General features: G+C 39.3%; 1 protein-coding gene across 2 annotated transcripts; it reads left to right on the top strand.

The window, feature by feature from the left end:
• Positions 1-736: 736 nt before the first annotated feature.
• Positions 737-24,122, top strand: gpr179 (G protein-coupled receptor 179). Of its 2 annotated transcripts, XM_044113541.1 has the most exons (12): positions 747-2,503; positions 4,934-5,042; positions 10,773-10,869; positions 12,355-12,575; positions 13,456-13,524; positions 15,831-15,940; positions 17,126-17,364; positions 19,215-19,353; positions 19,436-19,538; positions 19,949-20,095; positions 20,960-21,199; positions 21,316-21,472. In XM_044113541.1, the coding sequence occupies exons 1-12, from the start codon at positions 1,608-1,610 to the stop codon at positions 21,349-21,351; spliced, it is 2,406 nt and encodes an 801-aa protein (XP_043969476.1). In that variant the 5' UTR covers positions 747-1,607; the 3' UTR covers positions 21,352-21,472. The 2 variants fall into 2 exon arrangements, with proteins under 2 accessions (XP_043969475.1, XP_043969476.1); XM_044113540.1 differs by having other exon boundaries at positions 737-2,503; positions 20,960-24,122.
• Positions 24,123-24,142: the final 20 nt, after the last annotated feature.

Genomic DNA, 24,142 nt, shown 5'->3' with positions numbered 1-24,142 from the left:
ATGGTTGTGTGTCCTGTCTGTTTTCTGTGTTGCCGTGCAACAGACTGGCGACCTGTCCAGGCCCCGCCTCTCGCCCGGAACGTTAGCTGGGGATAGGAACCAGCAACCCTCCCGACCCCATTAGGGACAAAGGGTGAATAGAAAATGGATGGATGGATGGATGTTGCACTTTGAGTTTCAGGTGTAGTTCCATCAGTTATCAGGGGTCTGCAACTTGCAGCTCTGTAGCCACAAGTGACTCTAAGGCCCTCATCATATATTAAACAATCAAATATTGTCACGTTTTTTCGTTTCATTCTTTTGTAACTGTTATATAAAAAAGGTTTTTTGTTGAAAGTGTCACAGTGTTGTGACAATATGAGACAGATAATCCTCTACCTTCTCCCAGTGCTAGCTAGAAACAACCAGTCAGAGTCAGGAGGCAGGCCTAAGTGCTGTCAATCTTGTGTGAGGCCTCTCATTCCCTCTTTCCCCCTGCTCTGTGCTACGCTGCAGCTAGCATAGTCTGTTGTGAATGTTGAAGCTAGTTAGCATGGCAACTGATGACAGTGGATAAACAATTTTTCTGCAACGGTAAGTTGTTTCTCTGCCGTTAGCACATTTAGCAGCAAGCACATGAATTGGATTGACAGCACTAAGACCCTCCTCCTTGCTCTTTGGTTGTTTTTCTCATTGGTGCATTTCTTCTTGTTTATTGTTGTCATAACAACTCCATGGCAACTGTCATGACAGTTAGTTGCAGTTACCTACCAAGATGCCTGTTTTGTTTCCACAATTGCATTCATAAAAATTCTAAACACTCTACATTTGATCTGCTTTAGAAGAGAGACAGAAAGCAGTAAAAAGCCCATCCACTCTCCGTTAGGAGGGGTTAATCCATCCATCCATCCATCCTGCAGGGTGATTTTTGATGGATGCCCAAATGCAGCACAGCTTAGCCCAACACTCATCTCTGACAGACCGAATCATCCTCTCCTCTCCCTGAAATCACACACACTCAACAGATGGACCACTCTCATCACCTTTCAGCACTGGTAAGCAGCCCCATCAATATGGAGGAGGGGTGAGCGAGAGGGAGAGGAGCAAGTTGGGGAGGGGGTGAACAAGCTTTTCAAGTTTCTGTCAGTTGAGCTGGAAGCTCTACAGCAAGAGGAGTCGAGAAAAATAACGGAGATCTGCTTACGTTTCATCTCTTCGGATCAACATGTTGCTTTGAATTTTGGGAGCCATTTTCATCTTTATTGTTATATTTAGGAGCAGACTGCATTTGTTTCTTGTCAACAACTATGGAACAAGAAAAGTTGGAGAAACCTGGTGGACTATGAAGAAATATGGCGGTTCTTCTCTTCATCTGCCACCAACTACAGAACACTGCTTGCTTAAAAATCCTTTAAAGAAGAGATGAGTGAAACCTTGTGGGACTTTACTTCACACACGTGGAGATGTTTACACTAAATTTTGGCAAGAATGTTACATACTGCGCAGCAAAATCCTCCAAGACACCTGTGAAATGAGGCATTTTTCCTAAAAGATCTTTCAAAAAAATTACAGATTTCCAGTTGTTGACGTTGTCTTTGTTCCTTTTCACCCTTATAGACTGAGTCAGAATGAATATCTGGCTTTTTCTTTTGCTTGCACCCGTCCTAAGATCACAAGTGACTCCAAAATTACCAGCAGTATTGACCGGGGAGATGGCCAACAGCTCTGATTTTTCCACAAACACCACAAGAAGTTCTGAGGAATCCCCCACAGAGCTTCCTGAGTTTGGTGAGACACCATCAGAGGCGCCCACCGAGGTGGAGGATGACTGGTCACCAGCAGAGACCTTTTTGTATACAGGAGACCCCTCCACTTTGAATATGGCTCGTTGTTCGCGGGCGTACAGCACCAAAGCGCAAACTGGATCTCTGCCGAGTAACTTCAACGCTCCACTCCAACCAGCTCAGGATGCGCTGGCTAACACTGCAAACTTTCTCAACATGGTGTTCCAGGCCAGCGACCTTCGGGAGAGTACAGTAGATGAGGATATGGAGTGGTATCACGCCCTAGTCCGCTCACTTTTGGAGGCAGACTTGCTTATTCAACGGGCTTTGCTCACCTTTGACGCTGACCCCTCTGTCCCGGTGCCACAGCTGGTTCTTCGCGCAACTCGCAACCCAACTGGCAAACAGCAGGCCATCCTCCTTCAGGACGTATCCAAGGCCTGGGAGAGTCTCCACCCTCCATCTCCTGCCCCCGATGACAGCTGGTTTAGAAAACTGAAGTTCCCAGAGTCCGGCCAACCAACAGCTTCCCTGTCCAAGCGGGTTCTCCTCAATGACCTCACCACATTAGATACGCCAAAGTGGGGACAGGGTGACAGCTACGTGACCAACCGAACCAGGGTACAGTATGCCAGTGCCCCGTTTCTGGACTGTAAGGACGGGTATTTTGAGCCTGGGTGGATTCTCACCATGTCTACCTCCTTCTACGGACTGAAGCCAGATCTGACACCAGAGTTCAGGTCAGTGTCTCCTCACTCTCAACATTATGAGGTCTAACCTCAAAAGCAAACACATCCCTTGTGAAAGGCCTTGTTTTTGTGATTTAAAAATGAGACTATGATAAACTGCTTCAAAAAGTTTTGATGTGACCATTTTTCCAGATACATCTGATCAATTGCTTGTTAATACAATTAGCAGCTCATCCAATCATAAGGTAGCAACTCAATGGATCGGAGCCGGAGTTGCGTAGTTACATTTACTTGAGTAACTTTTTGGAAAAAAATAAGTAATAGGATTATTTTTACTAGACTGTACATTTTACTTTTAATTGAGTAATTTAATTATGAAGTATTTCTACTCTTACTTGAGTGAAATTTATGGATTCTCTACTCAGTGAATGAAAAACAAACATGTTTCAACCAGAAACTCACCAGACACAGGAGATACCTGCAATTTTTGATAAAGTTTCATAAGTTTAGGATTAACAGAAAGTGATTTAGATTTTTTTTGCCTTGTTTTGTTCATTTTGTCATTTATATAAATTATTATCACTTTGGTTCTTAAAATACCAACATTTCCACTTACGTAACTTCATATTTTTGGTCCATCTGATTATGTAATTTTTAAATATTAAATGATTGATAATTTGATCAGTTACTCTGTACTTTTACCAAATACTTTTTTTGCTACTCCTACTTTTGTGCAATTTTTGGGTACTCTGTCCACCTCTGATTAAGACACTTCTGGTGAAGACAGTTTAAAGACGAAAGGGGATGTAAGTGACTTTGACTGGTCTTAAATTGAGAAAATATGAAGCGACCAGCAGTTTTGTGAATTTGTTGGAGTAAAAGACAATAGGAGAACAGACTGACTTAAGATAACATGTCAAACAGCCACTCTTTACAACTAAGGTATGCAAAATACCTTCTCAGATTGTACACAATAAACCTTGAAGAAGAACAACAGCAGAAAACCACACCTGGTTGCAACGCTATCACATAAAAACAGGAAACTATAAGAGTGCATTCACACAGGTAAACCAAGTTGAAATGAAGACATTGTAAAAATGTTTTCTTATTCAACGAGTTTCCATTTCAGCTGCATCATTCAGATGGTAGGGTCAAAGTTTGGTGTAAACAACATGAAATTATGGATCCATCCTGTTTGTATCAACAGTGCAGACTGACTGTGGTGACGTAATGGTGCAGGGGTTTATTTTCTTGGCACACTTGCAGTTGCTCAATACCAATGTAAACACCACACCCTACCCAACTATTGTTGCCGATCACTGGGATGTGTGAAGATTCCCATCATGGATGTGCAGCTGACAAATCTGTAGCAACTGTAGAGGTGTTTCCATTACAAATGTGTGCAAATCTTTGTTTATATTCTATATGCCAAAAAAACACAATTTTGCAAATGCAGAGTTTCTATTAGATAAGAAATTAAATTAAAATCAGGCAGTTTGGGAAAACTGTTGTCATAAAACGGTGAGTGGTGGTGAGGCAAATGCTGATGAACCAGGTAGAGTTGAAAATGATGATGATTTAATGATGAGTGACGGTACAAAAACAGATCCACAAAGTCCCAAAATCCTGGCAGCACAGCAGAGCAGAGTGGAATACAAAGGCTCAGCACTGGTAGCAACAGGTTTAACGAAGGACAGAGTAGACAGCACACGACAAACGACTGCTTAGACACCAAATGAGACGTAAGGCCCAAAGGTGAGGTTAAATACACTGACGTAATCAAAAAAACGAGACACACCTGGGAATAATCAAAGGGAGACAGGACAACACGGAGACTTAGAAACACAGAAAACTCGAAATAAACAGAAAAACACAGAACATGACAACTGTAGTCTATGATTTTACTGGAGAGCAATGGATTCAACACACTGGAATGATGCACAACTTTTTGTAAACTGTGCAAATCTGCAAGAGCTCTGGTGGAGGCAGCTGCACATTGTCCAAGAAAGAAAAAAAAAAAAAAAAAAACAAGCGATCATCCTCCAACCACTTCCTGTTGTCTTCTTCTAAATTGTACCTGACAACAAAGGTGAAAAGAATCAAGTACTAAAGTACTAAAGTAGCTTAATCAAAATATGCTTCAACAATCAGTTAGTTTCAGAGTGTGCCAGATTTTACATCCCGCCCTTTACAAGAATAACAAGCAAACTGTTTTTGCTTGCTTTTCTGACAGTAAAACTGGATAGTTTCCCTTAAAAAAAAAAAACCCAAAAAATAGTTTAGGACAAGCAACAAACTAATAAATAAGAAGAAATATTTACATTTCTCAATATTTTCTATTTTTATTTTCTTGGAGAATGAGATTTTACTTTCTGGAGAAAGAATTAATTGGCATGGTTGAATCAAAAAGCAGTTAAGAACTGTTGATTAAAGCTGCATTGTTATCTTTAATCATATTGTTGGCCATGTTTTGTGTTTCAGAGGTGTTGTACGTGTAGATGTGAACATTCAGGACATCGACTTGGATCAGTGTGCAACAGGGGACAGCTGGTTTGCTGATACTCACCAGTGCAATCGCACCAGCATGGAGGTAAACAAAGGAAAAATTATCTCAGCAAGACAGAAAATGATTTAGTCCTTTCTTTTTTTAGTTGATTAGCCCATCCAGCTGACCTTGTGTTGGGTGGCTTGTTTAATATCTATGTTAGGAGGGTAAGATAAAATTAAATATTATTGAAGCGTAGTATTTTCAATAGCAATCATGATTGTAATATCAGTGTGTGCAGTATTGCATGATGGTCAACTTGAATGCAATATCTTATAGGTTATAATTTTTCAAGTGCCATACATTGACACTTTGTCCAGTAAGGTTTATCTCTCACTACGGTGGTCTAGTAGAGCTATAAAAAAGAGGAGTAAATTTTCAACAAAAAACTCAGAAATCTTTTAATTAATCCCAAACATTTTCCAGAAAAAAAAAATTCTGGGCTTATAAAGTCAAATATTTGTCCGAACAAAACCTACCAAAATCTTGGAGTTTTGAACATTTTCTTAGTCTCAAAAGTCAAAATTTTTTGATTTTATGAAATTCAGAAGTCTTTTTCTAGAAAAAAAAATCTTGGATTAATTTAAAAACTTGAGTTTTTTCAAGCAAATTTGTTTGTTTTTTCTCAAAAATGTCTGAAATTTTTTGGCAGACATTTATTCCTTTTTTTCCAATCTACAATGACCCTAATACAGCGTCCTACCCTCACTAACCTTGGCACTCAAAGCTTTCTGGTATGTAACAGCATCCAAATCTTGCCCATTTTCTCTGGTTAAAACGTAGTTGTCATGTTCACGTGTGTGAACTTTGTAACTGACGGAAATCTTGGCAGGCAGTTGCTATGACAACAATAAACAAGCCACAAAAACTAGCTCTCCCCTTCTGCTCAACTTATCAATAATATAAATACAGTAAAACTATTACTCGACCACTATTTTTGAGTACATTACCCATCTCTGTGTAATATTAAGATAAATATCACTGATATTTACTCTAGTACTTACTGCCCAACTTGCAAAATTAGCTTAGCTAATTTATGTTCAAGCTAAGACGGACACGTTGTCTACGTGTGTTACTACATGTAGCTACTTACTCTGCCAGTCACCAGAACCTTTTTATTCACACGAAGACTTTGTACGTCCTTTACAGATCTGCTGTAACATTAATTGTATGCGTCCATAGATTTCAGGCTCCAAAGCTCCTTCATGTACGCACTTTTCGTGTTCACAGTCCACTACTTAGTATGAGATCGAAGGCAGCTTGCCCACATCGTCTGATATATTTTCCCTCTGCGTCTCATAAAGACGATACCGATAGCAGCGATTTTGTTAATATGTCTTTCTTTCGCACATTGGTCCACATATTTCTCTTTTTTGTTGATGTCAAAGTCATGGGTCTGCTATGCATTGTCCACTAAAATGGTGCGGATCACTTCCGATTCAGACTTGTGAGAACAATGCACTGACTTTTGTGCTGTGACTTGAACTTATTATATTTTTACTAGACTTAATGTTTTTTTCCATTGATGGATATTGGCTCTCGTTGTGGTTCACTGGATTCCCAAACCCTTAGAAATAGTATTATAATTCCCACTTTGTTTCCATTTATTCTTGAATTGCTTTAGCCTGGAGCAGTAAATAAATAAAGTGTAAGCAAGGAGGCTCTCTGTTTATCTCAAAGACTCTTAGGGCCTTAACAATCACTTGAAAAGATATATTGGGGTGACAAGAAAATAAACAGTTTCCTCTGTAAACAGAAAAACTCCCAACCCTGATTCTGTCAGTTACTTTTATGATTAATTTCCTTTCAATTATGAATGCTTGAACACTGTTTTTTAAAGTCACAGCTTAAGTTTTATTGTCTATCTTCTGCTCATACTTTATTAACAAATAAACTCATCTGTTGGCTGTTGGCCCAACCAGCCCTGCATCAGCTTCCTTCTCTCTGATAGGTTGACATCTATATTTAAAAGTTGATGGGGTTGGTGGCGGGCAGCAGGATGATCTGATGGATTATAGCCATAATCTAGCACACTGACATACTTCCTCTTTCATAGAGGTCTAAGCCCAAGGGAAGAGCATTCGAAAAATCCTCTGACACGTATAGTACCAGTTTCCCATCCTGATTCAGTCTTTGAGACTTCTACATTACTGACTGGACAGGATATGGACTGTCCTGTTCTTCATCTCAAAGTGTTTTTCAATGCCAAAATGTGGCTTATAATTTGAGAACATCACCTGATTTTGAAGGTTTAGGTGAAGTCTTGATATTTAAAGAGGAATAACATTAAATATGAAGAAACATCCCATTATATGCCATTCTTTTCTGGATATACAGAAAGGAAACCCAGAAAAAAACTATTTTTTTTATTCCTAAAGCAGTATCATCTTGATACCTGACACAATCCATCGATGTTTGAATTATCTAGCCCCTAACCTTAAACCACTTGATGCATTCTTGTTGGTTGTGCAGGAGGCTCCACTTCTGCTTTTCAAAGCTGTAGGGTTGTATAATTGCACATCTGTGGCATGGCCAGCAGCAGTTTATTTAAAGTTACAGAGGCCTGGAAACAGCTCAAAATAGACAGAACTGACCAGACTAAAATCTCATTATCTAAGAATGATTTTGTACAAAAAAAATCTAACATGTTTTGTATAACCCATAGACCTATCCTAACCTCTTCAAGGAGGTCATATTTAAATTCTATGATTTGGGTCAAATATTTGTGTACTCTTCAACAAAATTCTCAAAATAGTTTTCTGTAATTTTGGCCCACTCCTTCTCACTGAATTGCTGTAACTGAGTTAGGTTTGAAGGCCTTTTTGCTCACATACACTTTATTATTTTGTTGGGACTTTTGAAGGTTTTAAGCTACTTTCTAATAAGTTGGTGATACAATTAGGGTCATTTTCCATTTATAAGGTCCATTTGTGCCCAAGTTTAAACTTTCTGGCAGGTCTTGAGACATTGATTGTGGCCTCACACTTCAGCTGTAGTTTCCTCAGACCACAGGACAATCAAGGCATTGGTCCCTGTCTGCATTAATATATCTAATCTGGCTTCTATGTTTCCATTGGAGTATTTGTTTCTTCTTTGCTGAGCGACCTTTCAGCCCATGTTGGTACAGGACTGGTTTCACTGCCTAAAGGCATTTCCTGACACATTCATCTCTGAAAAACAGAGCTGGACATTGCCATGCTGCTTATATTTGCATATAACCATATAAACAAATGAATGTGGCACCATCAGGCATCTGGAAACAAGGAATGAAATGATTGATCAAATTAATCGTGATGAATCAATTATTGAAATAATAATCAAATAATTTAGTAATCAATCAATCAGTAACTGGAGTAAATACTCTCAAAAAATACAATTTACTGAAAAAACAACATATTTAGAGCAGCAATGAAACAAAAGCTGTACAATATATATATAGATTTTGCATTTAAGGTGCAAAACAATCGCTAAAGGCATGGTAATCTTATTAGTGCATGTGTAATAATCTCTGTCTCAGGTCCAGTAGGATGACTTCACAAAATACAGACTCAGGCTTCCTATTTATTCTAATCTAAGGAGAGAGAAAATCAAGATGGTGGTTAACATCAGGCCGGCATCTTCTGTAATAATGTGGAGTACTACTTTACTATACATAAAGTAAAATAAACATAAACAAACTACAGAGCAATGATTGCCAATGAATAGTTGATATGACAGTTAACAGTTGTAGAACTAAACACAGCTGAAATGGATAATGGTTAAAAACATATACACATAAAACCCTATATAAAACTAAATTTGTCTAAAATGGATGTTAAAATATAGCACTGGTAAAGAAAACTGTTTCAGAAAAAGAGGGAGGAGCCAGTCGTTACTGGTTTCTATGGTAACCTCCATCTGGCAAGAGCAGCGTCATTTAACGTCAGGAGAAAATAATTTGTTGACGAAACAAAGCTACTTTGAAGAATAAATAAACCAATTCTGGCAAACTTCACATATGCAGTAATGTTATAAAAAAACACTAAAAGTTTATGTCACTCTTACTGTGACATTTAGCTAATAGAAACTGTTTTGATGATATTAACTGACCCATAACAGGAGCAGTTTGGTTTGCTTTAATGTAAGACAGAGAGGAAGAAATACTTATACTCTACATTTATACAGTGTATGTAATACATCCAGGTTTAACTGTATATACAACATAATCAAGCCAAAGGCTTTGGAGGTCAGAGCTAATGCTACTACTACAAACACTGTAGTAAACAATAAAATGGCTTTTGAGCAGACATGAAGTTGTAAAGCTGTGGTTATTTCTACTTAAACATGCCAGAGGAATAGATTTGAATGTAGATGTGAGCATGGAGAGAATCAAGATGACTGCTGCGTATAATCCATGCGACATTAATGGTCAACTAGTGCCATTAGGTCTTTGAGCATTCAATAAAGAGGCTGTGAGTTTGAATATCCCTGCAGTCAGCGTGTGTTTGTGTGTGTTTGTCTGGGCTGGAGAACAGGATTTCTCTAAAAAAAAAAGATAATACTCTCAGTTGAGGCATTATGTGTCCATTTAGCTTTTAGCTTAGATTAACACACACAGCATCTAAGCAAGTGTGTGTGTGAGTGTGTATTAGTGTCTGTGTCCTGACTGGCTAAATTGATGCTAGCATAAGAGAGAAGTAAAATGAGACTGAGTAATGTGACCCTGAGTTTAACCTTCATTCAGTCAGTTCCTGATAGCTTCTCTGTGCAGAATAAATGTGCTGCTGTCTCACATCCTCTTTATTTTTAACCTCAGGTACTCCATTGTCTTTGCTTTTGTGTAGATCACATGTGTCAAACTCAAGGTCCGAGGGCCAAATCCTGCCCGCGATAGCTTTTTAAGTGGTCCTCAAGAGTCTAAAGAACCTTTGAGAAAGCAGTTGTGTGTTTTAAATATTATTTTAGCAATCAAATCAAAGCAGTTTTTATCTGAATTCTGCCAATTTACATCAACTTCAAAAGATGTTCACGTTGTTTTATTTAAATTTAAGAAGTACTTATTGAATACAGAGATAGTTATTTGTTCATATTTAGGACATGTATTATCTTTTCATAATGAAAATAAGCTGGTCACTCTTGGTTTAGATTCAATTTTTTATTAATTATCAATAATCTTGTGACGGTCCACTCACAACTTGGATACAGGATGTTTTGATTTAAAAAAATACATGGTCTTGGTGCTACTGTTGTTTTCAATTGGAGTTCAGTAAACGATCAGTTCAAGCTCCAGTGTCATTAATCTCACTCCCCCATAATCTGACACCATAGATGTTACATATTCTGATCCTCTGCCTTCCAAAATCCATCAAGTTATGACAAGTTAATATCATATTGAAGAGAAATCCAAACTAAACTACAGATTTAGAGCTGCAGTACGTAACTTTTACAAATATAATTTTTTATGTCATCTTGGACAGCTAATATGAAACAGATCAATTGTAAAGTTACATAATTAATTACAAAAAGCGTCATATTTTCTTATTGAATAGGACACAAAAACAGGTTGAAAGCAGACAAGAAGAAGAATACATCAATGCAGGACCTTTATATCTGGATCAATAAATAGATCGGTGACACAGTCAGGTCCACTGGATCAGATGGACTCTATCTCACGAACAAAATATGACAATCTTTCCTTTATTTTCTTAAGATTACCACAAACTCACACAGAATAACAAAATCAGACAACTTGTAAGTAAATGAACATTAAGAGTGAAAGCAGTGTCTCTCTTCCAGTGTGTGCCGGTTCCAGGCCGGGGCTTTCGAATCGGTCAGTACTGCTGCCGTTGCAAGGAAGGATACTACAACCCGGAAATCTCTCTTAAGGATTCAAGTAAGTCAGCCAGGAAACCATCAACCAATTTCAAGATGAATATCAGAGAAGCTACAGCCTTTACCGCTGCACACACTACTGCCATTTTGTTATTTTTGCATAGAAAAAATTACAAATATTAAAAATGGACAAAGATTTTTGCTCGTGATTAGGCAGGGTTCATCCTAGACTGGTCAGCAATCATCAGGGTCACTAAAGAAAGTTTCAAGGAACTTCAAGTTAGTTACATGCCATTCTGTTTTCCCTTGGTATAATTACATAATGAGACACACACATCACATTTTTACAGCCATTGGTCTCTAGACACATTGCAGCGTGACGTCACACACCGAAGAAAAACACAGCTGGCCAACGATGACTACCATTGGTTTTAGCTGTCAAGTTGTCAAAATAACCTAAATTATGTGCCTGATATGCAGAAGAAAAATGGATGGAGTGCTTTTGCTACTAATTGAAATTTAATAAAAAGTTTTCATTAAAAAATAACAAGACAGAGGGAGGGAGGTCACTTATGGTAGTTAGACTATGACAGTCTTAGCATGTAGATGTGCAGTGGGATTTGGTGAGTTCTGGGTCAGTTTACATTAAAAGGTGTTTAAATTAGCTAATCTACCACTGCTGTGTAAATAGTTGCAAAATAAATATCAACCCTGAAATCATAATACAGTAATGGACTGAATGTTCTGTTCTTTCTGTGGGAAATGTTTGTTGCTTCTTGGTGTTGAATCCTGATTCACTGTTGTCAGTCAGTTGCTATGGGAACGACTCTGTGCATAGCCTCATTGTTACTATTGTCACCATGTCGTGACAATTTAGTATGAAAAAAATAGAGCTCCTCTGCCTGTTCCCAGTGCTCCCAGTGCTAACTGGAAACAATTAATTAGAGGCAGGAGGCAGGCCTTAGCGCTGGTCATCACCAGGGAGTGCAGCTTCTTCTTGATAGTTGAGTCTGTCGTGAATGCTAGACTAGTTAGCATGACCACCAATGACAGCAGATAAATGTTTTTTCTGTAACAATAAGTTGCTTCTCCACTATTAGCACACTGAACAGCATTGATTGGCAGCACTAAGACTCCTCCCTCTGATTGGTAGCAGTGCATTTCTTCAGACAGCAATAGTAGCTCAGGGTCAATATGTTCATAGATGATGTGTCTCATATTAAACTGTCACAACATGGTGACATTTTTAACCAATATCTAAAAACATTTTTTAAATAGAGGTTATATACTGCAGCTTTAAAGAGAAGACAAGAAAAACTATAGATCATTTGAAAAATGTAAAGAAAGAAAATAAAACGAGGTTTTAAGCAACATGAAGGAAATAACGTGTGGGTGCATCTGTCTATCTCTGTGACACTTTTGATAATTTTCAGAAAAGGCAGAGAAAAAGCTTTACAGATATGATTTCTTTCACCAGTGCATGAGAGAGCTGCAGGTTGCACATGGCTTCGCGTAGGTGGTGCAGATGCATACATTTGTTTTGCAGATGGAGACCCTATAAATGGCAGCGAAAGCAGCCATGCGTGTTACCCGAACATGCCCATCTGTCTCCCATGCTGGCCCGGCTGTAAGAGCTGTCAGGACAGCACCCCCTGCTGGGTGCAGGAGGACAAGCTCCTCAGGGCCGGGGTGCTGGCCCTCCAGGGAGTCTTCATGTTCCTCGTCTTTGTCAGCATGCTGGTGGCCTATCAGCACCGTCAAAACCGGGTGAGTCACATGTCTTGGTGAATCAGGGCAAATTATATGAATTTGTTCCAGTGGCAGATTATAATTAGTACTTTTTCATCAATATCAAGGAATAATTTACTTAAAACGAGCTCCAATATCTTGCTGAAAACTTACTTGTAAGTTAATTTTGTCTTATTTCAAGTGTAGTAGGACATTTAAACTAGAACCTAGACATAAATACTTGGTGAGATTTTGTATTTTTGCAGTGAATAATGCCATCATGTTTTTGTTTAATCTTTCAAAGTTCATATTTTTCACAAATGTTTATGGATTACTGGACATTTACTCTGTATGTCAGAATAGCAAGACTAAAACGTGCAGGATAAGATTAGCAAATTACAGTAAAATAAAACATTTTGAAATGTATGAGAACATGTAGCTAGTGAAGTAGGTTATAAGATTAAAACTAAAATACATTCCCAAAATACAAAATCTCACTAAGTATTTTATCTAGTTTCCTGAGTAAATATCTTTGTCCACAAAAATAAGACAAAACTAACCTCTAAGCAACTTTTCAGTAAGATATAGGAGCTTGTTTTAAGTCAATAATTCCTTAATATCGAAGAAAAACTTACTAGATTATTTCACTTACAACATGGGAAAATGTCTTGTTATACAAGTTTAACTAGCACTTTTTAAAATTAACAATAAGGAATTAGTTACACGAGACAACCTCCTAATTTTGCTGAAAACTTACTTGGAAGTTAGTTTTGTCTTATTTCAGGTGTATTCAAATATTTCCACTAAAAACAAAAAAAATACTCAGTAGAATTTTGTGTAGTACATTTTTTAGCAGTGTCCTCTGGGCTTCATCTTTTCATTTTGTTTTCCGTCTCTTCCTCCGCCTCTTTGCCTTCAGAGGATCCGCGCCTCCAGTCTCCTGCTGCTGGAAACCATCCTGTTCGGCTCTCTGCTCCTTTACTTCCCGGTAAATACGATGTAAAGTTCCTCATGCAAAACACACGTGTGCGTTTCTCAGCTCCAGTCGTAGCTTATTTCTCAGTGTTTATGTTAATTTTGTAACATTTGCCATGCTCTTTTCGTTTATCTGCCTCTGCTGATGAGGGATTGTTCCTGCAGACTGAGACAGTGTGTGCAGAGCGGCACATTAACGGGAAGTGATTTAACGTGTCAACTTGTTAATGGGCTGGCCGCTCTGCCCTTCTGAACTACTTACAGTCATTTCTAAAAATAACAAGTGATCAGCATTTAACAGCTAAGCAGCGTTTGAGGTACAAACAGAGGAGCCACCATACAGAAATCCTAAACTTATTTATTATACAAATTGTAGTTTGTATAATAAATTATTATACTAACTACAATTAAAGTGTTTTTATGGGGTAGAAGAGTAATCTGTTTGTGTCTATTTGTGGTTATTATGAGCTACTTTAACTACCTCTAATAATCTACTGTTAAATTATAAAATATTTTCTATTAGAACAAAATTTTTAAATTCCTTCATTGCATGTCTATATTTACTTGCCTCTTACAGATAATTAATTGGTTTATTTATCAATGTCACTATTTTTACTTATTTTAATTTCTTTACGTTCTGATGATAATGTCAGTATTCATTCATTAACGCACAGTACTTTCTTCCCTTTTCACTAAGTTGCAAAGTATCTTGTACTGTATAATAAACAGAGTTGGGTAGTAACTGGTTACTTTTACTCAGTTACATTTCCTTGAGTAACATTTTTGAAAAATAAAAATACTTTTAGTAAATTACTAAATTACTTTTAGTAATATGTGCTTTTTCTTTTACTTGAGTAACTTTATAATGAAGTATTGCTACTTTTACATGGGTAAAATTTTCCACTGATAGTAACTTCACTGAATGAAGAACAAACATGTTTTTACCAAACATTCACACAGAAACACACCTGTGATTAAATTAAAGTTTTCATAAATGTTATATTGAAAGAAATTGATTTGGAAAAATATTTATATTTCCTGATTTTGCTATTCTGTAATTATTATTTATTGTATGTAATTCACACAGACAATAAAAAGTAAAAACAGAAAAAAATTACAAGACAAATAAGAATGCCTATTGACACTTAACTATGCTATTTACATGTTACAGTAATTCAGTGACGTGCGGTGAGGTTCATAGCTGGTGAGGCACTGACGTCATCAGAATCAGATTTGCAAATAGATGCATAGATTGACAGCAGTTTACAGGTTATGTAGTCTGAAACAAACCTTTCAGCTCCGGCGTTGGTCTTCCTTTGGTTATTATCTCCTGCTTCGATTGAAAGTCCACTTGAGAAAACATTTTTAGTGTTGTAATGTAGTCATCCATGTCGAAAGTTGGGATAAGCGAGAGGAAAAAAATCACTATCTCTATTATAATCTATCGCTGCACTTGACTTGCTTCCCGAATCGTTTAGCCTAGCTCGCTGTCACTTACTCGGCAGTTGAGGAGTGAACAAGACGAACGTCTGGGATCTTGAGCGCCCCCTGCCATGAGGCAAGAGAACTGCCTGCCTCACCTCGAACCTGTTCTCTGCCGTTTATAATCGCTCATTACACGAAACACGTTACACAAACACAGTTGGTGACAAAAAGCACTGTACATTATATACATAAGCTAAATTATTGGAAATAAATTCACATATTAAATTTGTTTAAACCATTTTATTGACGCCGTACAGCAACATGCTCTCTCCGCTTAGCAGCCAGCGCAGAGCCAGGGGTTGCGCAATCCAAGGTGAGGCAGAGCTCGCTGCTGCCTCACCGGCATCGCTTCCAAGCATTTGAATGGGAAAATAAGAAAATTCAGCGATTTTCAACAAATAAAAATCGAAATTGGTGAAGCTACATGAAAAATAAATATTTTTTAGTACAAACCACCGGATGAATATAACAATTTAAATTACTTTATGATTATATATTTTCTTTCTTTCCATGATGGCTGGTGAGGCACTGCCTCACCTGCCTCCCCTGACCGCACGTCACTGCAGTAATTGAGTAGAATTTTTGCTACTTTTTGTTGAAGTAGAACTACTTTTACTTGAGTACGATTTTTGGCTACACTACTCACCCGAAATAATAACATTGATGGAAACATTTGACTTACTTTGCTAAAATACAGGCATCTGTAGGTAAGTTAAATTGTAAATAGCCACTTTTACCCATTTCCCTAAGGTAGTCGTACTTAGCTAACCTTTGATCAACACCTTTATGCTACATTAGTACTTGTATCAGAGTTGAGTTTGTCTCCCCCTGCAGGTCTTCATTCTGTACTTCAAGCCGAGCACGTTCAGATGTATTCTTCTGCGCTGGGTCCGAATGCTTGGCTTCTCCGTTGTTTATGGCACGATCACACTGAAAATGTACAGGTAAGGAATGGATATAACGTCAGAAAAACGTTAGATCAACATCTAGCTAGCAGCCGGCTAATCTTCTGCAATAAACCACAGGCACTGGCTGGGTTTCCACTGATAGCGCAAATCCTTGTCGCTATTCTGCTAATGTCACAGAAGAATCACAATTTTGGGGTTTCCAAGAAGTAAGAAATCAAATTAAAATCACACTTAAATAAGCTTATTCATGCGATAAGTCATTAGTAGGATGTGAACATTCACATGAGATAGATATTAATAATTCAATCATGGCGCTAGTTCTCATCATCTCAGCTATCAGAGGAGATGTCGGCGTTTTGCTCAGGCGTTGGAGCAACAAACCTCTTATATATGGGTGTGGCTACGTAAGCGGCTTTTGGCAAAACTGTAGTCGGCCATTCATTTTACAGAAGAGCTTTGGATTCAACACGTTCAAATGACAGAACCTTTTATGAACAGTGCGATGCTGTGAGAGCTCTGGAGGAGCTAGCTGCACATAGTCCGTAAAAATCAGAAACAAGCCATCATCCTACTTCCGCTCCCTGTCTTCTTCTGCCAGTAGTAACATCCGGCTGTTGATCGCTTGACTCGTGAAAAATGTGTTTGGATACGCTGAAAAACCGCCTCACTCTAGCGCAAAAACTTTTTGTCGAAATTGGCGAATTTATTTTTTAAATTTAAATTTCTTAATTTTTTTGGTTCATGAAAACACAGCTTCTCACTATCATCCGCATATTTAAAGGAGCAGTGTTATGTAAAGTTAACTTTTTGAGCTTAACAAATTTACGACCTACTTGTTAGTGAAACGTTGGTTAAAAACTATTATAAAGTGTTAATAGAGGAGCCATGTGGTGATGACTTCCTAAAGGGAGTTTCACAAAGAGCACAAGTTTTTAAAAAGACAGAGGCCCAATTTCAATCCGTTAGAAAAAAAAAGGAAATTGTTTTTTTAGTTATATTTATCATTTTTATAACTACTGAGGCTAACATAGCTACTCGATTGTGCTATAAAATAAATATCACAAAATACTTCCCTTTTTATCAAAATGCCTGTTGATGAAGGGCACATTATCTTCCTCCTTCTGTAAAAAAGTAAATAATAATAATAATAATATACAGGTTGGACTTTATCTCAACTAAAAGTTGTGCAGTGCTACTCTGACCGCCTCTCTCCCTGACCAGGGTGCTGAAGGTGTTCCTCTCACGGACGGCCCAGAGAATGCCCTACATGTCCAGCCTCCACCTGCTGAGGATTCTGGGAGTGATGCTGATGACGGTCAGCTGGTTCCTGTGTGCGTGGACAGTGGGTGTGCTCCAGAACCGAGACAGGAACATCCCTGTTATTGTTACTGCCACAACGTCAGATGGCCAGGGATTCACCCTGTGCTACCTGGACCGCTGGGACTACATGATGGCTGTGGGTGAGTGTGGGCAGAATACATGATGATTCATATTGATACTATTAGACTATTTATCAGTTATTTATTTCAACTGGATGAATACAAACTAGGCAGCCTACTAAAAATTGGATCTTTTGCGAGATACACCTTGTTATTATCCGGTTGGAACACATTTTGCTTTCACAAGACGTTCCACCACATCCCATTGGAATCAAGTAACAGCGGAGAGCAGAGAACATTTTGCTGCAGATCTAGAAAATAGCAATCAGGCCTGAAAACCTGGGTGTAGCGATGGACTCAGATTTGAAAATTCAGAGACACATAAAAACAATTGCAAAGTCAGCCTTCTATCAACTAAAGGACATTTCCAGGTTTAGAGGACTAATGTCTCAGTAAGAGCTAGAGAAGCTCATTCATGCGTTTATCTTTAGTCGCACTGATTACTGCAACAGTGATTTCACAAATTAATTAAACGGCTGCAGCCGACAGAAATTGCTGCTGCTCGTTCTGACTAAAACCAGGAAGATGGAGCACATCACTCCAGATCTACAGCCCTTATACTGACTCTCTGTGTCTCATAGAATAGACTTAAAGGTGCAGTATGCAACTTTTTTCAAATATTTGTTAAAACTGTCGCCATGTCATGAGTTTGTTATAAAACTGATCATAAGTGAAAAAAATCAATCTTATCCACCTTGAGCTATTGCCATCTGAAAGAATACACCTCTCCTGACCAAAATTAGGATCTTGTTAGTGGTCTTAACACTTAACACTGTTAAGTGTTAAGACCACTGTTAAGTGTTAAGACCACTTAACACTTAACAGTGTTAAGTGGTCTTAACACTGTCAATCATCCTCATGTATGCGCTGCTAAATGTGCTAATGGCAAAGAAGTGACATAACATTACAGGAAAACAGTTTATTCACCGTCATCAGTGGCTATGCTAACTAGCCTTAGGATTCATGTCATTCTTTGTTAGCTGCAGCTTAGCAGGAAAAAGTAGAGAGGGATGAGCAGCGGCGCACAAGATTATGTGGCGCTGCTCAGGAGGCTGTGAATGGTTGTTTCTAGTTCGCACTGGGAGAAGACAGATTATCTGCGGACCGTGGGGGGGGGGGTGCATTGTCAGGATCGAGATTGATGCAGTTATTTCTTACTCATTCTGCTGCATGTTGGCGCGCAAAACGTAACCGACAGCGTCCGGTTTAGGATTTTCAAAATAAAAGCTCCTCCAAACTCAATACATAGAACGGACATATTGAATTATTTCTTGCGTGGCCTGGTAGCAATTGGTCCACTGACCGGTACCGGTCCGCGGCCCGGTGGTTGGGGACCACTGCTGTATGAGACAGGTGACCGTTATCATCTGTCAAGGTGTCAAGACATGGTGATTATTCAACAAATAAAGAAAATATTAAAGTTACATGAAACTTTAAAGCTGCTGTATGGATTCTGCAGCATTCAGCTTCTATGTACCACAAATCTAGAACAAACTTCTAGAAAACTGCAAAGATGCTGAAACACTCAAACACTGTTCCGATGGCAGATTATTTCTCTTATAACTAGTCCTTTCTCATCAATGTTAAGGAATTATTGACTTAAAACAAGATCCTGTCGTGCTGAAAAGTCACTTGTAAGTTAGTTTTGTCTTATTTCAAGTGTACTAAGATATTTGCACTAAAAGCTAAATAAAAATACGTGGTAAAGTATTGTGTTTTTGCAGTGCAACAAAATTATGTCTTGTTCTAAACGTTTGCACTGGGAAAAAATGGTTCCTTCTCGCTCAGAAGGTGTGAGTTTGTTAAATGTTAGTAAATAAATATTTATTATTTACTAATTGAACACTCATTCGGTCCATTTTTTACTTCAGCTGAGCTCCTGTTCCTGTGCTGGGGCAGCTCCCTGTGGACCGCTGTCAGGCCGGTTCCCTCAGCCTTTCATGAGCCTCGCTACATGGGCATCGCCATCCACAACGAGCTCCTGCTCTCCTCCATGTTCCACCTGTTTCGGTAATGCAACCCATTTCATGTGTACTCTGAAGTACAAACTGTGCTCAGCCAGCGTTAATAATGTGCTTCCATCTTCCATTAGGTTCACCTTTCAGTCTCTGCATCCTGACTGGATGTTGCTGCTCTCCTTCATGCACACCCATGTCACCATCACAGTTACACTTACACTGCTCCTCGTTCCAAAGGTATTTAGCTTTTACATGAAACTTATGGCTTTGCAGTTTCTTAGGAAAGCAAACGTTGCAATGTAACTTCCAAAATTTTGCTCTGAGATAATAAATATTCATTTATACTTAAACCCGTCATAAATAGCAGTTGTAGAGTTGTGAGGCAGATGCAGTGGACCCAGCCAGTGATGAGAAATTATTAATTTAATGATGAATTGGTACAATAATCCAGGTAGCACAAATGAGCAGAAAGCTAATAGCTCAAAACTGGTAGCAATCACATAGATCACATAGACTGCGGACTAGACAACAGACTTGACACTGCGCAAGACAAGGACTGGACAAGGAACAAGGATTATTTGTTAATGTCTAACAGTACCAGTTTTTCTTATATGTTACACTTCCATGTATTTGTGTATCTTCTGCAGTTTTTTTACGAGTCTAAGGCAAGAAGAGAGGAGATAGCAGCAGAAGTGTATGAAGATGAAATGGATCTGCGACGTTCTGCCTCGTATCTGAACAACAGCTTTTGTTCTGCTTGGAGCGAGCGCAGTATGGACCCAGATGATTTTCAGGTAAAGTCTCATGTCCCCTCACACCTGTGGGAGGCTTAAAAACTACAGCATGCAGTAAAAATAAGATGTTTACCCCAAAAAGACATTTTTTAAGATCAGACTAAACTCATCTTCATTTAGAGTTAGATAAGAGTACCTCCTTCTAATTCAAATAAGATTCATTAGAAGAATCCCTATGCAGGTGTTTCAAGCCAACACCTCAAACACCTGTTACAGCCAAAGGAAATCAGGCAAGATCCATCCATCCATCCATTTTCTGTTCACCCTTGTCCCTAAAGGGGTCAGGAGGGTCGCTGGTAATCAGGCAAGATATCAGGAAGAATTATTTCCAAATGCCTGAAGGTGCCATCTGTTCAAACAGTTGTATGCAAATATAAATGGCCTGGGGAAAGTACAGCCATATCAAATGGGCTGAAAGGCCGCTCAGACAGGAACAAGCCAGAAAACAGTTTGGAAATGAATTCATTGTTTTTGGAGACACTTCCTATAGTCTTAATGAGACTAAACATTCACACAGCAAGTCTTGATACTGTGAACTCAATCTTGATTCTCCTAACATCAGATTTATTTATTTTTTACATTGTAGTTCATGATACTAATTAAATGTTACCACACTCAGACTTATGTGTGAACAGTTTCTGACACGGATGCTCAAAAGAAGAACGTAGAAGTAGAAGGCATGTCGAGTCAAATTTATGACCTTTATTCACCTTTCCTTCATTACGCCCCCAATGTTTTCTCCTGACATAAAAATGACATTTAGACTTTCCTCTGACTTATTTCTTTCATTGTCTTTTCCTCTCGGTCATTTCAACTTTCTGCTCAATCCCAACACCAATTTCCTGCTTTCTTCACATGAATCAGGATGAGCTTAAGAAGTTGTATGCCCAGTTAGAGGTTCACAAGGTGAAGAAGATGACAGCAAACAACCCTCATCTGTCAAAGAAGCGCAGTTCTCGATGTGCACTGGGAAGATCGCTTATCAAAAAAATTGCTGAGTTCCCAGAAACCGTAAGTCGGCAGTGCAGCCGTGAAGAGAGGGATGGATCCTTCCGCATTAGACGTGGGAGTCACTCTGATTCGTTTAGGATGGCGCCAGATTCTGTAAGTATCAGCTACAGAAGTTCAATAAAATCCCATTCATCGTTTATATGCAAGTCCCAAAATGATCATCATTATGTGAGAGAGAGAGGCTCCTCATTCCGTGACTCTACGTTAAGGGCCAATTCTGTGAAGAGATCCTCCCAGCGATCTGAGACTGACTCCCTGGATATTCCACCTGGGGTGTACAAGTCCGCCAGTGCTCTGAACTTGACAATCGATACCAATCTGCTGCATCCTGATCACACAAGGCTTCATAAATCCTGGAGCCTAAGTTCATCTACCACCCATTCCATAGAGAACATCCCAAAGATATCTGGTGGAAGTGCAATGCAGTCAAAGCAGAGCCTTTCCATTAGCGATCAGACACGGAGTGCCCTCCAATCTGAATCATTTGACAAGGCTGAGGTCTGTCCCTGGGAGGTGGAACCAGAACAATCAGGGGACAAGAACACAAAGCATGTTACATACGCAAGCCCAAAGGACAGTGAAGAAAAGGAGTTACCCTCGCCACAAGCACTTGTTTGTCCCTGGGACCATCTGCCGCCTGTTGAGAAGACTCCTTCAATGGACAAAAACTCCCAAGCTGACAGCGTGTCACCTAAAACCCCAGTAACTGTGTCTGCAAGTGCACCAGGTACACCAAGACCCCAGGTGATGAAGAATCAACGAGTCTTATCCTTCCGCACCCCCAATAATAAGTGGCTCTCTGTGAAATCTTTTATGTCATCTGTTGACAGTAGCAAGTTCAGTAAGGAGATACATTTAAACAGGGAGGACTCCCAAAAAAGCCAGGAGAGTGCCTCCACAACACCAGTGTCTGGATCATCCAGTAGGCGTCCAAGCATGGACAAGAAGTCACTGCAGAAATTTAGTATGTCAACAACAGATGGAAAGCCCAGCCTTGTGAAGCAGAATGCCGTCAGACTGTCTTCTACAGATTCCTCTGATAGAAGCCCACGAAGGATTGTGATTGTAAGATCAACCATTTCCCCTGCTGATGCTGATGATCCTCAAAAAGAGGGCAGCCATGAACATGTGTTTCTATCAAGGCAGAGCAGCAAACGTAGTAGCATAAGTTCCTGGGAGACCATAAGCAGCTCAAGAACCCCTTCAACTCGACGAAGAGGCAGCAATCGCATCAGACCAACTGTTAATGCGTCTTACACAGATGTTTATCCTTGGGATGGAGCAAGTTCTGCACAACCAGGAGAAGGACCAAAGAAGCAGCAAAGCATCAAAGCAAACATCTGTTCGCAGGAATCCCAGGTGATGGAGCGCTCAAATGTTTGTCCATGGGAATCACAAGACCAAGGGACTTTGAGTGGACAAGGGAAGACTAGGGTTGAAGCATGTCCTTGGGAATTACAAGATATTCCAGACACTCCGCAATCTACAACATCCAAAGATCCACAAATTCAACCAATTAAAGTAGATGTTTGTCCCTGGGAGAATGTAGAAACTCCCCAAATTTCAATACGACAAGACAGTGAATATGCAAATGTTTGTCCCTGGGAGGTTCAGGACAAGGATGAAAGTACATATGAAAACCTAAATCCTGCAAGGAGCAAAGGTACGCTGATGGTACCTTTTCAACAAGAAGTCATGAAATCTGCCATCTATCCCAGTTCATCCACAGAAGTTATAAAATTTACCAAAGCACACAGCACAACATCCCCTGCCCTGAATTCAAGTACACAACTGTCCAAAGTAGCTGAGAGCTGTCCATGGGATTTCCCCGATCCACCTAAACCCATGGAAGATATTTGCCCATGGGAAGCGGGAGACAAAGAACCTTCACACAAAGACTCTGCTTTGCAAATGACTGTGAACAAAGATGTGTGTCCCTGGGAAACTGGCCATCAAGACAAACTTGATGTATCTGAAAAAACTGAAGGGACAGATAGCAACAGGGTGAATGTTTGTCCATGGGAGACCGAGTCTTGTGAAAAAAAGGAAGTGTCCAAAACGGAGTCTCAAGGGCAGCAAAGCCCATCAAAAGTGTTAAGAAAGCAAGACAGTGGTAGGGCAGACGTCTGTCCATGGGAGACAGATGATCCAAAAATTCTCAAAAACAAGGACAATGCTTTGGCAGATGTTTGTCCATGGGACACAGAAGACGCTACGGTTACAAAAAGACAAGATAGCATAAGAGAAAATGTTTGTCAATGGGAAAACGAAGAATCTAATGTCTTAAAAAAGCAGGACAGCATTAGAGAAAACGTGTGTCCGTGGGAAAACGAAGAATCTAATGTCTTAAAAAAGCAGGACAGCATTAGAGAAAATGTGTGTCCATGGGAAACAGAAGAACCTAATGTCTTAAAAAAGCAGGACAGCATTAGAGAAAATGTGTGTCCATGGGAAACAGAAGACCCAAAAGTGCTGAAAAAGCAAGACAGCACACGGACAGATGTTTGCCCATGGGAGACAGAAGAAACTAAAGACAAAGATGTTTGTCAATCCAGTATCAAAGAACAGGGAGATGACGTAAAAGTTTCCACAACTGTTGCAGAAAATGTTTTGTCTACCAACAGTGACGCAGATGTCACAGACAACTGGAGGACTCTTGAAGATGAGACTCCAGGAGACATGGACACGGAGCAGACGGACGAGTCTAAAGCCAACCTGGCTTTGGGTCGGCGTGACGCTTTGTGTCCATGGGACATCATCAGGAGCACATCAGGCTCATTTACAGACAATACTACAGATGTCTTTACATGGGAGCCTGAGAACATCCCAGAGGAAGATGAGGAAGATGATGCAGAGTGTGCTGCTGAGGCTCTCGTTTTCCCACCTGATTTATGAAATCTAAAGGAAAAAACAATAAACGCTTTCTGCTATTTGAGTTAGCAGGAGTTAGGATTAACCCTAACATTGAACTATACACTGCAAAACATAGTATTTTACCAAATATTTTGAGTCTAGATTCTAGTGCAAATACCTCTG

The sequence above is a fragment of the Gambusia affinis genome, linkage group LG04, assembly GCF_019740435.1.
Source record: "Gambusia affinis linkage group LG04, SWU_Gaff_1.0, whole genome shotgun sequence".
Taxonomy (NCBI): domain Eukaryota; kingdom Metazoa; phylum Chordata; class Actinopteri; order Cyprinodontiformes; family Poeciliidae; genus Gambusia; species Gambusia affinis.
Note: the sequence above shows the minus strand (reverse complement) of the source record. Positions and strands in the feature narration are given on the sequence as shown.

Coding starts and splice junctions, on each gene's coding strand:
- gpr179 (XM_044113540.1), top strand. CDS start 1,608: ATGAATATCTGGCTTTTTCTTTTGCTTGCACCCGTCCTAAGATCACAA. Junction 17,365..19,214: donor GGACTACATGATGGCTGTGG/GTGAGTGTGGGC, acceptor TTTTTACTTCAG/CTGAGCTCCTGTTCCTGTGC. Junction 19,354..19,435: donor TCCATGTTCCACCTGTTTCG/GTAATGCAACCC, acceptor ATCTTCCATTAG/GTTCACCTTTCAGTCTCTGC.